Raw genomic sequence first — 15,544 nt, 5'->3', positions numbered from 1 at the left:
GTGTTATGTTTTGTCCAGATAATGACTTTTTTTTAAGATATATTTGCTCCAATGTAAGACTGCTGATTAGGCGCCCTATGCTATTGCTCTTCTCCTTGGCATTAGGTCACAGCATTGAAAAACATTATGTCTTTAACATTTACATCAAATTAAAAATTAGGGTTAAAAATTTATAAGACAATAAATATGATGAAAATCAAAACATTTATTTGAATAGTATGAACAGTACTTTGAAAAGATTCGGTTTTTCTAAAGGTCTTTTGTCCTGACTCTCAAGAATCAGTGATTTCTTAAAAATATTACAAAAAATATCAAAAAAAGCGGCAGTGGCTCAGGCAGTTGAGCAGGTTGTCCAATGACTGAAGGGCCGGCGGTTCGATCCCTGCTTCCCCCAGCCAACTGTTGTGTCGGCTGCCTCCAGTGTGGCTCCACTGGTGTGTGAATGTGTATGAATGTCCCGGTGATGATCAGAGGGGCCGTAGGCACAAACTGGCAACCATGCCTCTGCCCCAGGGCAGCTGTGGCTACATTAGTAGTTACCATCACCCAGTGTAAATGAATAATGGACACATTGTAAGCGCTTTGAGCATCTGGAAAAGCACAGATAAATCCAATACATTATTGATATAAAACAAATATCATCCATGTTTTTTTTTTTTTCAATTGAATAAAGTATATTTACAGTTGATACGTGGCTTCAATTTTATTGGCAAGGCAGACATACTTGGATTTATTAATATGTGTCTTGGTTTGATTTTGCGGTGCCCACTACAATAGTCTGGCTGAAATGTGTTCATTTTTGTTTGGGAAATTCTATGAAAGATAATGGAAAAGTTTTGTAAAAGTGCTGAAAAAAAAGTGTACGAACCCTGTTAACTAAGAAGACATTTTTAAACCTTAAATTTCTTTTAAAAAAGCCACTCCAAAGACCCAAAATTTTATTTTTGGTGTTTTTTACACATGTTCTTGTAGCCGTTTTCTCATGATAGAAGAAAAATATTAAGAAAATTAAGCTTAGAGTTGTATTTCTGAGTATTTCTTCATTCAAACAGTTGTAAATCAGGAGCAGACAAAAAAATTCTTGGAAAGGTGTGACGTCGAAGCTACTACTCCATTCTGATGCAACAACTTGTAGATAAATAAATCCATGTACGTCTTTGTTTTCCTCATCTGAGCTGGCATCTGGCTCAAAATTGTACAGCTGGATGGCTCCAATATTGCTCACCATTTTTGTTACACCTGTAATGTTGTGTGAGGGGCTGTAAACTAAAGGGAGAGAATGTAGTCTCAGCCAGTCTAAATTCTCGAGGCGTTTCTGGGAGAACCCCTGCCTCTACTGCGGTCAGCCTGGCCGTGTTCGCAACACTTGTACCAATCGCCTCCCACGATGCTCTGCAAAATTACTGAGTGAACCCATTCTCAACTTTACTCCAATTTCCCTATGCTTTGATTACCGCGTAGTGGAAACAAAGGCTATGATTGTATCTGGGATGGCGGGGTATTTCATTGACCTGGCTTTTGCTCATCCTCATGATGTCCCTTTGCTCTATTGCGACACCCGGGTGGCTGTCACCGCCTTCGACGGAAGGCCCCTGGGGTCGGGCCAGATCCGGTTCCTGACTCAGGACATCGTAGTCATCTCATCGGATCACCATCATTAGTTTCTCCGCCACTTTGCCATCGATCCCTTCGATGGTCCGTCATCCTGGAGAGGCACGATCCGACTATAAACTGATCGGACTCATATTCACCTCCACTGCCTTCAGGTCGCAGTAAAGTTTGAAAACTGTTCTTCATCAAGGCCGATTGCAGCCACCACCCTCGCAGAGATCAGCGTGACAGGGGAGGTAGAGGGGTTACCAGCTCAATACGAGGACCTTCAACAAGCAGCATGCCACACAGCTCCCTCCACACCTGCCGTACGACTGTACCATTCTGCCGGGAACTATGCCCATCTGAGGACGGGTGTTCACGCTCTCTCAGCATGAGTTGGAGGCCATGCTGGCCTAAATCTGAGAGGAGTTAGCAAAGGTCTTCCTCCAACCTTCAACATTTCCAGCCTCAGCCGGCTTTTCTTTATCAAAAAGATAGATGGCGGTCTGAGGCCGTGTATCGACTACTGCAGCCTTAATGATGCGACTCTTAAGTACGTTTATCCCTTGTCTCTGGTTCCTGCAGCTCTGGAGCAGCTTTGCACAACTCACTTCTTCACGAAACTGGATTTGAGGAGTGCCTACAACCTCATCCGCATTCGAGCAGGGGATAAATGGAAGACCACACTGCGGGTACACAGTAAAGGACATCAGCAGTTTCTCGGGTTGGCCAACTTCTACCGGTGTTTCATTCGTTACTTCAGCACAGTTACTCTCACCTCTCCCCTGAAGTACGCTCCCGAGCGACTGCTCTGGACTCCAGCGCCCGTTGAAGCATTCTGGACGCTGAAACAGCGCTTTACCCAGGCGCCCATCCTCCATCACCTGGATCCGACCATGCGATTCATTGTGGAGGTGTGTGCATTCCAACACAGGAGTCAGAACTGTGCTCTCAGAGCGTAATGGTCAGCCAGCCAAGATGTTCCAGTGCTCCTACTTTTCCTGGAATCATAACAAAGTGGAACAGAACTATGACGTGGGCAACCAGGAAATGCTTGCCATGAAGGAGGCGTTTTCCGAGTGGAGGCATTCCTCGAAGGGTAGGTTCAACCCTCTCTGGTTGAACCACAAGAACCTGGAGTACATGAAGTACGCTAAACGGTTGAACCCACGGTAGGCACGGTGGTCCCTGTTTTTTTCATGCTTTCACTTCCTGATCACTTTTTGCCCAGGGTCCAAGAACAGAAAGGCTGATGCACTGTCTCGTCTAAAGAACCTGTTGCACCAGAATCCCTTGTGGCATCATCACTGATCCTAGCTCCTGTTCAGTGGGACATAAGTTGTCTGAACTCAATGCCACTTAGGCTGACGTAGCCCAGTACGTAGCCGAGTACGTGACCACAATGAGGATCCTGCCAAATGGCTAAGTTGCCTCGACAGCTTCAGGCCAGCCTCCTGCATCAACTGCCTATACCACAACGGCCCTGGTCACACATAGCGGTGGATTTTATCACTAATCTACCTCATTCAAGAGGTAACACCACCATCCTCTCAGTTATTGATTTGCTTCTCCAAGTCATGCCGGTTTTTCCCTCTGCCTTAGTTGCCCACCACTCTGGAAACATCAAGCCTCTATCAAATGTAGGTGGTGGAAAAACGCCAGCAATCAGTTAAAAAACATAAAAAGAAAAAGCCCCTGTCTGCATCTCCTTGCTTGTCTTGTGTCATCAGCTGGATGCTTCTTCATGAAACAGCGTATAGCACGTTCTTGAACTCGCCACACGCGGCCAGTGTGTAGGTATCTTAAGGAACTTAGATGAATTAAGTGGGCCTTCTTGATTACAATCAGCGGATTTCTGGTGTAAACTGTGCAACTGTGAACTTTTGTCAAACCTTTACTGAAACCGGAACACAAATTAGCTCCCATCAGTTATATTGATTGATTCACCAATAGATTTTCAATACATTCAATAAACTGGGAAAATACGAAAACAATCACATTTTCAGATGCTAGACTGCAAACCACTTTCTTTTTTTCCATTATAACATCACTGCAGGTCTTTTCTGTGTTTATTACACTTTTGCTCAAAACCACTGGTTAGTCTGCAGGTGCCTGAGGAAATAATTAAAGTGCTTTGTAGAGTGTAGTGAATTTGAACCGAGGCACATTAATGTTTTCGTTCATTATGGTTAAATGACACAACATACTTTGTCCAGACGATTGGAATTGCTTTAATTTACTAGCTTTTTCTGCACCTTGTGTCTGTGCCGGTGCTCTAATCTGACCAAAAATACACGTCTGGACGGGAGTTTAGCATTCCAACTGTGTAGCTTTCCTCAAAGATTGAAATCTAGGAGTGCATATGAGCCAAACTACAGTACTGATTACACAGGTCATGTACTGATTTGGTTATCAGGGAGTACTAATTTGAATATCAACATTCAGTGGAAGCTGAATCTCAAAGTATTTTATCCAAACACAATTACATCTGGCCATTAATAGTGTCGTTGTTATGGAGTCTCCTTCCTCAATTGTGAGAGGCTACATGCCATCGTTAGGCTACTATTGGCCTTGGGCTTTTGAGACATGTAGACCCGTCATACCCTTGGACAACAAGAAGATGACGGCAAGTCCCAAGTCTCACGTTACCCTGCTTGTCGTTTGCTGGATTCCCGACATGAAGGTTACAGCTCCCCTCTATCTCCCTGATGTCTGTCACACTTTGTAATACTCACGTTGGTCCTGCACTCTCCTGCCTCTTGCTAACTGCTAACTCCTGACGCCAGTCTGTGGCAGTTTATGACATATGATGGTGTTTAATTGCCAAGAAAAGTGCTACTACCTTTAGTCATGCTGCTCTTTAGCTCCCTGTCCTGGGATCCTGATATAGTATCACTCAGAGCATTGTGGGAAAAAGGGCAGCCAGTCTCAATGTATGACAAGAATATATTGACTTTTTTTTAATGAGCACTTATTACTTTCCTTGTCTATCTTCTTGAGCTAAATGGCACCAGAACTGCCATAAAAATGCCATCTAAATATAAGGACTTGTTTTATGTTATGTTAGTTCTAACTTGTTATTCTTTCTCAATTAGTAAAACGGAGTCTTCAGCTGTGTGGTTTTGATGATAAAGGGGAGTAAAACATTTTTTTTTCCTCCTTGGTGGCAAATGTTACAGACGCGTTGTTTTATCATGTGTTGCTGAATTTGCGCATTGACAACAGACGTAGCTTGTTTATTCTTTTCCTTTTCTTTTGGTATGTCATGTAAAAGAAAGGTCCACCTTCAACATTTTTGGTTTTTCCCGACGATAAAACAGTGACACCTTTTTAGGTGTAGTTGGTACATTCTGTTCTCAGACAGGAAACCTCCATATGATCCACTTAAAGAGTTGGCTTAATCTAGTATTAGATAGTGGTTTGTGATGTCACCCAATAATTTGTCTTGGGTGGATTTAAAGCAGTTTTTTCAGCTATACAGGTATTGCTCTATTTTGTCAATGAAACTCAAGAAATTTGATAGAGTGGAACAAATACACCCTCCACAAGTTTTTTCAGAGTTCTCGATTCAACTGTCATCTGTCAATCAAAAGGTCATGTACTCTGTTTAAAGGTTGTTCGTAAATAAAAATGTCTTTTGTATGTAATAATATGTTTATTTTACTACATGTGGACTTATTTGGAGTAATACACAAAATAATTTGCTCTAACCATTTAAAGACCAGCTCCGATCATCTTTTGATCTACTGTAACTGTTCCCAGTCGTCTTTCATTTTGATTATGCCATTTATAGCCAAATTTAAAAAAAAAACAACTATCATTGTCTAGGACATAGTTTCTGCAGAGCGGCAGGAGTTCATCAAAAATCTCAGAATTGTGGGTGGGACTCTTGGTGTAAAGTCAGCCTGCCTTCATTTCTTATCATCCATCCCTTTGTTGTTCCTATCAACCCCAACATAACATTACCAGTGCAACAAAAATGGTGAGTAATATTGAAGCTATCCAGCTGTACATCTCTGAACCAGATTCCAGCTCAGTTGAGGAAAACAAAGACGTACTGGGAGCTTGTGGCCCGCCCAGCATACTTTTAACATCAAAAAATAGGATCTTTTCCAAACAGCCTTTGTTTGTCTACTGATGATTCATAACAATTTAAATAAAGAAACACTCAGAAATGCTATTTTAATCTCAATTTTCTTTAAATATGTCCTCCATCATGAGAAAGAAATGCTACAAAAACACATAAAAACACCCAAAACACCAATTTTCATTAGAGTGAGTCTTTAGCAGAGGAGTTTTAGTTCCAGTGTTGACATTCTTTGGAATATTGTAACTCTTCAACCACTCACTCAAACAATGTGTTTACAGGGGATTGTGAAGTGGAGAAAAGCAGCTTTGCATTGGTATGCAGCACTTAAATTTAGTGAAGTGTTGCATAACAGTGCAAAGCCAATATAAAAAGTCGTCAGAATCAATTGATTTACAGTGATCCCATTAACGGTCGAAGATTTACAGTATATCAGAGAACGTTTTTATGTTAATTAGATCTTGCTGATGCTATCTCCATTGTTGAAGAGTTAAATGTCCTCTACAAGACAGACCATGGATACAAACACATGATATTAACCATTATGAGGTTGAGACAGCACCATTAGTGGTGGCAAGCCCTTCTTTCCATTTATTGGTGGATGGTAAACTAAGAAAAACAAAACATACTACCTACTGTATTGTAGTGTGTAAACTAGTTCTTAGCATTTGTAGCGCAGTCTACAGGATTAGGAATGCTATGAGTTACACCATTTAATGTAAGAATGTCTATAGAAATGGTTCAGCGATCATAAATGTATTCAAACCACCCTCAACGGTAACTAATTTACGTTATATCTCAATATTTCTGTCTCTTCCTGCTTTAGTTTTGTGGGTTGGGATCTGCAGAACATCATCACTCTGGATGCAGTGGAGGAGGACAGTCGGTCCCAGATCATGCTTAAGAAAGTCCAGTCTCCGGTGGTTCTGCTCTACTGCTCCAAAGATGAGGCGGTCTACATCCTGGACGAGGCTCGCTCCCTGGGCTTAACTGGATTTGGTTACATCTGGATCGTCCCGTCGCTCACTACAGGGAACCCGGAAATAACCCCAGAAGCATTTCCATCTGGAATGATCTCGGTGTCATACGACGACTGGGACTACCCGTTGGAGGCTCGAGTTCGTGATGGTCTTGGAATCATAACGTCAGCAGCAGCAGCCATGTTGGAAGAGTATGGGGACATCCCTGAAGCCAAGACATCGTGCTACGGGCAAATGGAGAAGACCACCAAGTTGCCTCCAAGTGCACTCCATAAGTAAGAAACCATTTATTTTCCGTAAAGATAACAATATTTTTCAAAGTTTTTCGAGTGCACCGCTTTATGTTTGTATATATAACTAAGAAAATTTACAAACTGCGTTCACTTATGGGTAAGACACCACTGGATTTTGAATGGAAGCTTGGTGGAGTGATTGTGTTTGAGATAAAAAAGAAAAAGAAACGCATGAGGGAGTTTTTAAGGCAGCACACTGAGAGGCAAAAAAACAGACTCAGACTGGGATAATAGCATGGGGCCACTGCAAACGAGTGCTCTCCCAAACAAAGGAGCTCCTTGATTAGTCTTTCTGCTTTCCCTCTCATTTTGTCCTTCATCTCTCATCGCCTCTCCTGCGCTCTCCTTCCCGTTATGGATTCGTGCCGCAGCAGCCAGTGGGAGATGTTGCAGGTCTTGCCAGCTCTGTCTGCTTTCCATCTGGCAAATGGGGGGAACAGACACGCACAAACCGTGTTTACATCCCAATATTGTTTTTATTGGTAACGATTTTGTGTGGAATTAATATTTTCTTGTTCAATTGACAGAACTTGATGGTGTCATTACAAATATGAAATCCACAATATATTCTCTCAGTAGTCACTTAAAACTGCAGCCTTGGATATGAAGATTTTGTTCCTTGTATCGCCTAAAAAAAGGTATATCAATATATTTTTCTAGTTTGAAAGATACCAGTTATGTCAGTATGTTTCGCTTCACTTTGAATATTTGTGAAGAAATGTTCGATTGGTATTTTTGGACACAAAAGAGGAGAAATACTCATCCTAAAATTGCCAAATGTGCCAAAAGTTGGAGGTCTATTTTGCCTTTGAAGATTGATCACAGAGTTTTAAGAAGTTGCTTTATAAATTTAAAGCAAACATTGTTGTATGGCTTGCAGGTATGGCGCCCCGCCCTCGCCGCCTCCATTTGACCCACCCTCAGTGTAGTGACCGCTACATGCCCTCATGCCCCCTTTTGGCCTTCCCACCCTGGTCAGAAAATAGTGGCTTTTCTGTGTATCTTCATTACAACTTTTTTTTGGTAGCCTGGGGGGTTAAAAACAAGTTTATGTAATTTTTAGAAGAATCAGAAAAAGTGAAGTTTTGGATTCCCTTAGCAACGGAGGTTTTTTTTTTTTATTAAATACACACATTCCTAATATGCTCTTATCACATGTGTAATGTTTGTGTTGTGCGAGCAACAAAGAATCATTTTACTTTTGGTTAATATAATGACCATGAGTCAAGGCGCTCTTAGTTTTCATCTGGAGGGTTCAATCATTTTCAACATCGAAATCCTTCTCATTTTCACACCCAGCTATCGTTTGGGGGGAGTAAGCAAATATTAGGAGCCAGCTGACGATGTCCACAGCACGCTCTACTGCTGCCGTTGGTTATTGAGGTGATGATTGCCCACAGATGGCTATGTTGTGGGTGAGAGGGCTCAGCCAATGGGACTCCAGGGCCAGCACATTAGAAACGTGATTGGCCGATGTTAGGGCAGGGCAGTGAGCCAGTCAGCTGCGCCTTCCCGGCGCATGCATGCTAACCCACAGAGAGGTGGTACGTACACGCAAATGTACAGTACATGCTTCCCACTGTTGCCTTCGATAATCTGACAGTTGTAATTTGATGTTGATGTAATCAAAAGACGGGTTTTGCACTTCAGAAATAGATTAGAATGGAGTAAAACTTGATTTTTTGGTGACATCAAATTTGAACAAAGAAGAAATCGAGGAAAAGATTGTCTCATTCCGTGCACTGTGAGCTTTAACTGAAGTTTTATTTCACCGACTTCCCTCCAGACGGCTTTGATAATAAATCCACAGTGACATATCCGAGAAGACCATGTTTTGCAGAGGAGAAGAAAATTAAAATCAAAAACAAACTGGGGACAAATGATCAACTAAGAGCTCTGGCCACTGCCACGGCAGCAAGTGCTCGACACAGAATGCACATGGATGTCAGACCCCCCCCCCCCCCCCCAATCCTTTTAGAGAATATTCTGTCATGACAGATTTACAGTGCACTCCTCACCTTGCTGTGGTGAAAACTGTGCCTTAAAGGACTTTAGCACTTCTTTATCAGTGTGCGAGTGTGTGCGGGGGAATAGAGTGATGGTGGTAACTTTGTCTGACAGGTAATTTCTGTTTTGTTTTGTTTTTTTCTGGTGCTGATATTTGGAGGTTACACTTTCATACAAATAGGTGTGTAGGACTGCTCTCATAGTTTGCCTTGCAGTGGTGAATCCAGTGGTGTGAAGGTAGATAAACTGACAGAAACAAACACAGAAATCTACTACGAACAGGAAAAGGTAGAGAATTGAGGAACAGGAGGTGATAATCATTAGCTTTATTAGAGAAGAGAATGGTGCAGAAGTCCAGGAAGACCAAAAAGGTACAGGTATATGGGAGTGGTACTGGATAGTGACATTTAAAGGTTTTGGAATCTTCAAAATTCTTGAAAAACAAACAAAATAAAAAGTCTAAAAGCTTGGAAGTAATAGAATTGCCAAGTTGGCTTTACAAACATGATGGAAAATAAAAATACTGGGCTAAAATATTTCATAAGAGAAAGTTAGATGGTTGAAAAAAAGATTTACCCAAAGCTAGCGCTTCTTTGGCCTGAATGTACTGTACTTTCCGCACTATAGGGCGCACATAAAAGCCTTCATTTTTTTGAATGATAACAGTGGCTTATAATCCAGATGCCTTATATATGAATTAATTCTGGTTGTGCTGCAAAACCGTAGATGCAAATTTAAAATAAACACATTAAACAAAACAAAAAAGAGAACTAATTCCTGTGTTCTAGCAGCTACTAAGCATAGAAATAAAATGCATAAATAACTATATAGCAAACAATAAGCAAATGAAAGCCTAGCCAATGTTAAAGCTGGCACGCTCATATTAAACAATGAAACAAACTCCCAAAACCTTTTCAGGTTCCAACTAAACATCTCAATAAACATTTTTTTTGCATAAACATTGTAACAATAAACATCGTTATAATTGCTTAAAGTTATTTAACTATGATGCAGAGGGTGCAATTCACAGTGCTTACCATCCAAATCGTAACCAAACACTGCGTTGCACAGAGTAAAAAAGCAAACCACCAAATACGGTGTCCCATGAGGGTAAAATAGGGAACAAGCCTCAAACCAGGGAGCTCATACCGCACGATGGCACCTCCTGCTGTCTCACTTAGGCTACCGCTTTACATTATCACGAATACGCTAAGGCAGCTGATGTATAGCATTTTACATGTTACTGACAAAGTTGGGAGTTAGCGTGTAATGTTTGTTTCAGCTGTATCTGTCTGTGTTTTTTACGTGTTACAAACAAGGTTGGGAGTTACAGGTATTGTAAAAACGCTAACGCTTCTATTGTGGCTAACGTGTAGCGTGTTTTCTAACAAGGTTTTGTGTTAATGTGATTAAAGTCTGATTGACAGACTTATCTCTGACTCTTTTTTCTCGCTTAATGTGCCTTATATTTTGTTGCGCCTAATTGTGTATAAAATACGGTGTTAGAATTAGCCTACTATCCAAATTTGAAACAAACAACTCCTCAAACTAACTTTACACAGCCGTGCAAAAGGGGTTAAGCAAGAGGCAATGAGAAGTTAGCATCTATGGTTCTCTGTACACTCACCCTTCATGCTTTACTTAACAAATACCACCTGAGGCTGCTTGTCATTTCAAATAATGACTAACCCCTGGGTCCTCTTAAAAAATCCTAAATCAGCATAAGCAGTAGCCTCCATCTTTGTTTCAGACTTCTTTCTTTGTCCCTCGTAGGCACGCAGCTTTTGTAAGCATGCACACAAGTATCTCTGACAGTGCATATCAGGGCCTTAACTAGTCCTTGTCTTAACAGGGATAAATGTGAATGACAAATTCATGCAGCTTGAAAGAATTTATCTTACTAGGCTTTTGAAGAAATTTGGTGAAGACGTACATCAATCATTATTATTATTAGTAGTATTAATAGAATCTTATCTCTTTCTCTCTTAATATCCACACAATTTGTATTATTTCCTCCACATTAGATGGAAGGGTTAAAAAAATAGCACCAATGGTATTTTTGGCTTAGGGCCCTCTATCTTTTCTCCTCATACTTTTATTCCACGTCTCCCCTTCAGCCTCATTCATCTTTATACTCCTTCTCATTTCTATGGGTGCTCCATCTCTGCTCGGCTCTCCTCCTTCTGCGTCCTCCTCCTTCCCCCCTGATGAATAGTTAGGCTACAGACAAAAGGAAGGCTGGACAATAAAAAAAAAAAAAATAGGCAGTGAGCTGTGCACTGTGGGCCCTGACTCTAACCTAAAGAGAATGGAGCCAGAAGAACTGTTGAGGTGTGCAAAACAGTTTGAGTGTGTCTCTGCAGGGACACTCGCCCGGCGTTGAATATTGTCATTTTGCAGCTTACACACTTTGGTCCGTGTCTGTATCCTAGCAACACCCTATCAGTCCACCTGTTCAATGGGCATTTACCCAAACACACACACACATAATCTTCCTGTTCTGTCTACATCCTATTATCTGAGACACTAGTTGCTTATATTTTTATGGTGGAACCATGCAAATGGAACCGAGTGATAATGATCTAGACGATAAAATGCAGAGAAAAGACATTAGAGAAATAGTTTAATCTATCTCAGGATTAAAATCATAGTAATATGTTGTTTGGTAGAAAAGTCGTCTAAAATTACTGTAAGGATTCTGGCTTTGATAACCCAAAATACAGTTTAACCCTTTAACATTGGAGATGTCACCAGTGACACCTAAATAACACACAGTCTTCAACATGCTGTAAGGTCACATGAACCTGTACGGGGTGTTCAACGGGGTTTTGGTTTGGTTGGGTTTTGGTTGTCCAAACCCATTGAGGGTCGTAGACAGGAGAGGCCACATCCTAAAGGGAGTGCAAGTGTTTCTTATCACCCTCATCCACACCATCAATCAGTCTTCTCGCTTTGGAAACATTAAACATTTTATATATTTTTCTTTTTTGTGTTGTTGGTTTTTAAAATTGGAAAATGTTTCTATGTGAAGCGCTGTAGACTACTTTAGTCGGAAAATATTAAAGTAGCTGGATTTGATTTGGGTTATGTCACGTGGGATAACTCTAACTAATTGCATGATCAATGTGAATCAGCTGATTGTGATGCGTTAAAAAAATTCTTTTCATATTCTCTTCATTCTTTGCACCAAAATGCAACAGATTATTAACATAAAGTTTTGGATTACGACACAAAGCTGCTTTTCTTTCATGACAAAATCAGCTGATTTGCGTAATCTAAAGAATGCAAACCCTAGACCTAAGGATTTTAGTGTTTTTTATTTTATTTTTTATTTTTATCTATTTTTTTTATTGAACGGTTTCAAGTGACATTTCAAAACATCACAACTTAAACAGTCAAGGGACCCTCCCATGGTGGTAGCCCCCTTGGGTTTCCCCTACAGCAATTAATAAAAACAAAACAAATAACAGTGTGCTATACACACATACACACAAAATATTAATAATAATAGCTGACTGGAAAACAAAAACACTGTAACTATAAATAAATGGTAAAAAATAAATAAACCAAATTAAAAATAATTACGGGGGTAAACTCCTCCTACGTTTAACTGCCCAGAAATTTGATTTTCAACTGAACAACTGCCCCTGCTCATATGCCCAACGTAAGAGACATAGCTCTGTTTGGTTCCAGTGTTAAATAAAGGAAAAGCTGGTACTAAACTCAAGCACAGGATCTCAACTCAAGCACAAAAGTAATAGGATTAGCAATTAAGTCTTGTATCTATGTGTATTTTATCCGTATGATATTCAGAATAATTTTGATATGTTGAAATTCTGTATATGTTTCATGTAAATAATGTAATTGAATAGAATTACCCCTTGAAAATCAATGAAAATTGGTCTCTTTAAAAAAAATCACCATAATAATAGATATAAATATATATTAAAAACAAACAATTGACAAATCCATAGAGGTCAATTATGTGTTACCAATGGGTTAATATAGTTTTTTAATAAGTTATTTCATAAAATCACTGCAGTGAAATAATTTCTGCACATGTCAACAGGTAAAGTGGCCATAAAAATGATATACATCCACAGACTCAACACACCCTCTGCCAGATGCAGCAAAGCAGCCCAGACCATAATTCTACCAAGGTTAATATGGGGAAAAGTGTTCTTAACTTGGCTCACTTCCGATTTGTCTGGGAACATGACGATGGTGCGCTGCGCCAAAACTTCTATCAGTCCAAAAGGGAGTTCACCCAGAAGCGTTGTGGTTTGTCAACACGGATTGTGGCAAATTGCAGTCTGGTGTTTTTTTTTCATTGTTTGTGTTTAAAAGTGGTGTCCTCTTTGGTCGCTTGAATGGCACTTTGTTTTATGTTACAGTGTGTCATCAGCTTCTTCCTTTGGGTACGCACAAGGAGGCTGTCTCCAATCCTGAGGATCTTAACTTTTTTATACCAGAGCTTTAGCTTCAGTGTTTTTTGTCTGTTCTTTTATTTTTTTGATTTGATTTTTGATTTTTTGATTTGATTTGAAATGGTTTATTTCAAGCAATCAAATAGAAATAATACACAAAAGCAATATAATCATCAGTTATACATTCATACAGTAACTAATCTAAATGTGGCTGGGTGGCTCGGTTGGTAAGGTGACAAGATACCATGCAGGAATCCAGCAGTTAACATCACCCAGTGGGGGTCCTTAGGCAAGGCCCTTAACACTACTGCCTCCCGAGCGCGGTTCAGCTGCAGCTCACCGCTCCCCCAGGGGATGGGTCAAATGCGGAGAAGAATTTCCCCATTGAGGGATGAATACAGTATAAATTTATTTATTTATTTATTTTAATCAAACTTAGGATAATTAGACATAATTAATAAATATTGCTTGAAAGGGAGTGGAAGGAAGCAAACTTATATAATCCCACCCCGTTATACTATAACCATTTTATTACATGATTTATCAATATCCGGTTCCTAGGTTTTATCAGACAGAATTAACAAACATAAGGTATCAATAAAGCAGATGCCAAAGATGAATTACTTAAGTACTACGTCAAAAATAACTATTTTGGAAATCAACATGGCAAATGCAGCATCTGAAATATATGCAAATTATGTTACTTTTAAAAGTCATTCATATGCTTTAAAACATAATACTATTTTAGTAAAATAGACACAACACTGTTACAGGAATTTTCATGGCAAAATTTCATCAAGTATCAAAAGTTAAAAACATGTGCAAAATTATGCTACATTAGGAAAGATTTTTGAATCAATTTATCAATTTTAGGAGCTAGTGAAGTAATATCATCAAAAGTCAATCAATTTAACAATTTTCAAAAGTGATTAATCATTTGTTTTACTCTTTTTATATTTTTTTTGTATTTTTATTTTATTTTTTTATATAATAAAGTAATGCTGTAGGGGAAAAATAAAAAGGGTCCATAAACTGTCGAATTGTCCAAGGTTGGCATTTCTTCTTTTACTGATAACAGCCGATTTTCTTGGTTTAAACAGTTAATAGTTTTCTTCCATGTTATGTCTGCAGATATTAGATTCAGGTCCATATCCTTCTTCAGCTGATATCAGCTGCGGTGAAAGTTGAGGTCAAGTTGTCTGCAGGTCAGAACTCTGCTGTTATTCAGGTGACGTCAGACATACAGATAAAGTGATGATTCCAGGTGTCATATTTCTTGAAATTATTTGGCTCTTTGATTTATTACTCCACGTTGTTTCAGACAACCGTAATCAAGCACTTCTCAAAGTCCTTCATGGTGTTCACGACCAGAACCTTGGCCCGGTCCTCTGGACCGAGTGGTTTGACGTAAATCCTGCAGCCTTTAACCCAAGTGTTCTCAATCTGCTTACGCTTCCTGAGAAGCCGTGCATGTTTTGAGATTTCAGCATTCCTTCTGGTCAGATGGTCGTTCAGATAAACAGCAGATCCTCTGAGATTTTTGCGTTGATTCATCAGAGCTAGCTTGTGTTTGTGATTCACAAACCTGATGAGGATCGCTGGTTTATCCGTCTCCTTTCTCCTGGGGAGCAGGTGGCAGGTCTCGATGGTATTGAGATCCAGGGAAATCCCTTTAGATGTGAGAAATGAATGTATTTGCTGTTCCAGCGACGCTGCACCCATCTCCGTATTAGAACTGCTAGCTACGCTAGTGCTAGTATTAGCAGTACTAGCTCCAGCTGCATTCAGCTTCGCTCGAGGCTTGATTGGTACTCCAGTGAGAATGACATTATTCATCCTTACTTGCTGTTCCACATCGTCCAGTCTTTTCTCCAGAATCTCGACCCGGTTTTCTCGCTGCTCGTTTTGAGCCCGAAATCTTCGGAACTCTTCCATCATATCCCAGAGTGGTGTTAGCTTATCCGACACTTGATCCATAAAACTTTTCAGCGTTTCTTGAATAATGTCAAGAGACTTTTTGAGCTCTTCGTATTCCTGGGGTTTCTTCGGGGGCATGGTCAGCTCTCTTTTTTGGAGAAAAATCTACTTTTTAAGTAATTTGAAGATAGTTGTATTCGCAGAGAGGCACGCCACGCGTCCTGCTGTATAACCCGGAAC

General features: G+C 40.1%; 1 protein-coding gene across 1 annotated transcript in view; it reads left to right on the top strand.

Moving 5' to 3' along the window:
- The window catches only part of grin2aa (glutamate receptor, ionotropic, N-methyl D-aspartate 2A, a), a 197,798-nt gene that overhangs the window by 115,429 nt on the left and 66,825 nt on the right, over positions 1-15,544 (top strand). Inside the window, exon 4 of the mRNA XM_004071747.5 lies at positions 6,507-6,935. Coding sequence (XP_004071795.2) covers positions 6,507-6,935 — 429 coding nt within the window. The remainder of the gene's footprint in view (positions 1-6,506; positions 6,936-15,544) is intronic.

The sequence above is a fragment of the Oryzias latipes genome, chromosome 8 (assembly GCF_053564925.1).
Source record: "Oryzias latipes strain Hd-rR chromosome 8, Olatipes_Hd-rR_3.1".
Taxonomy (NCBI): domain Eukaryota; kingdom Metazoa; phylum Chordata; class Actinopteri; order Beloniformes; family Adrianichthyidae; genus Oryzias; species Oryzias latipes.
This window is presented reverse-complemented; position numbering and strand designations above follow the sequence as displayed.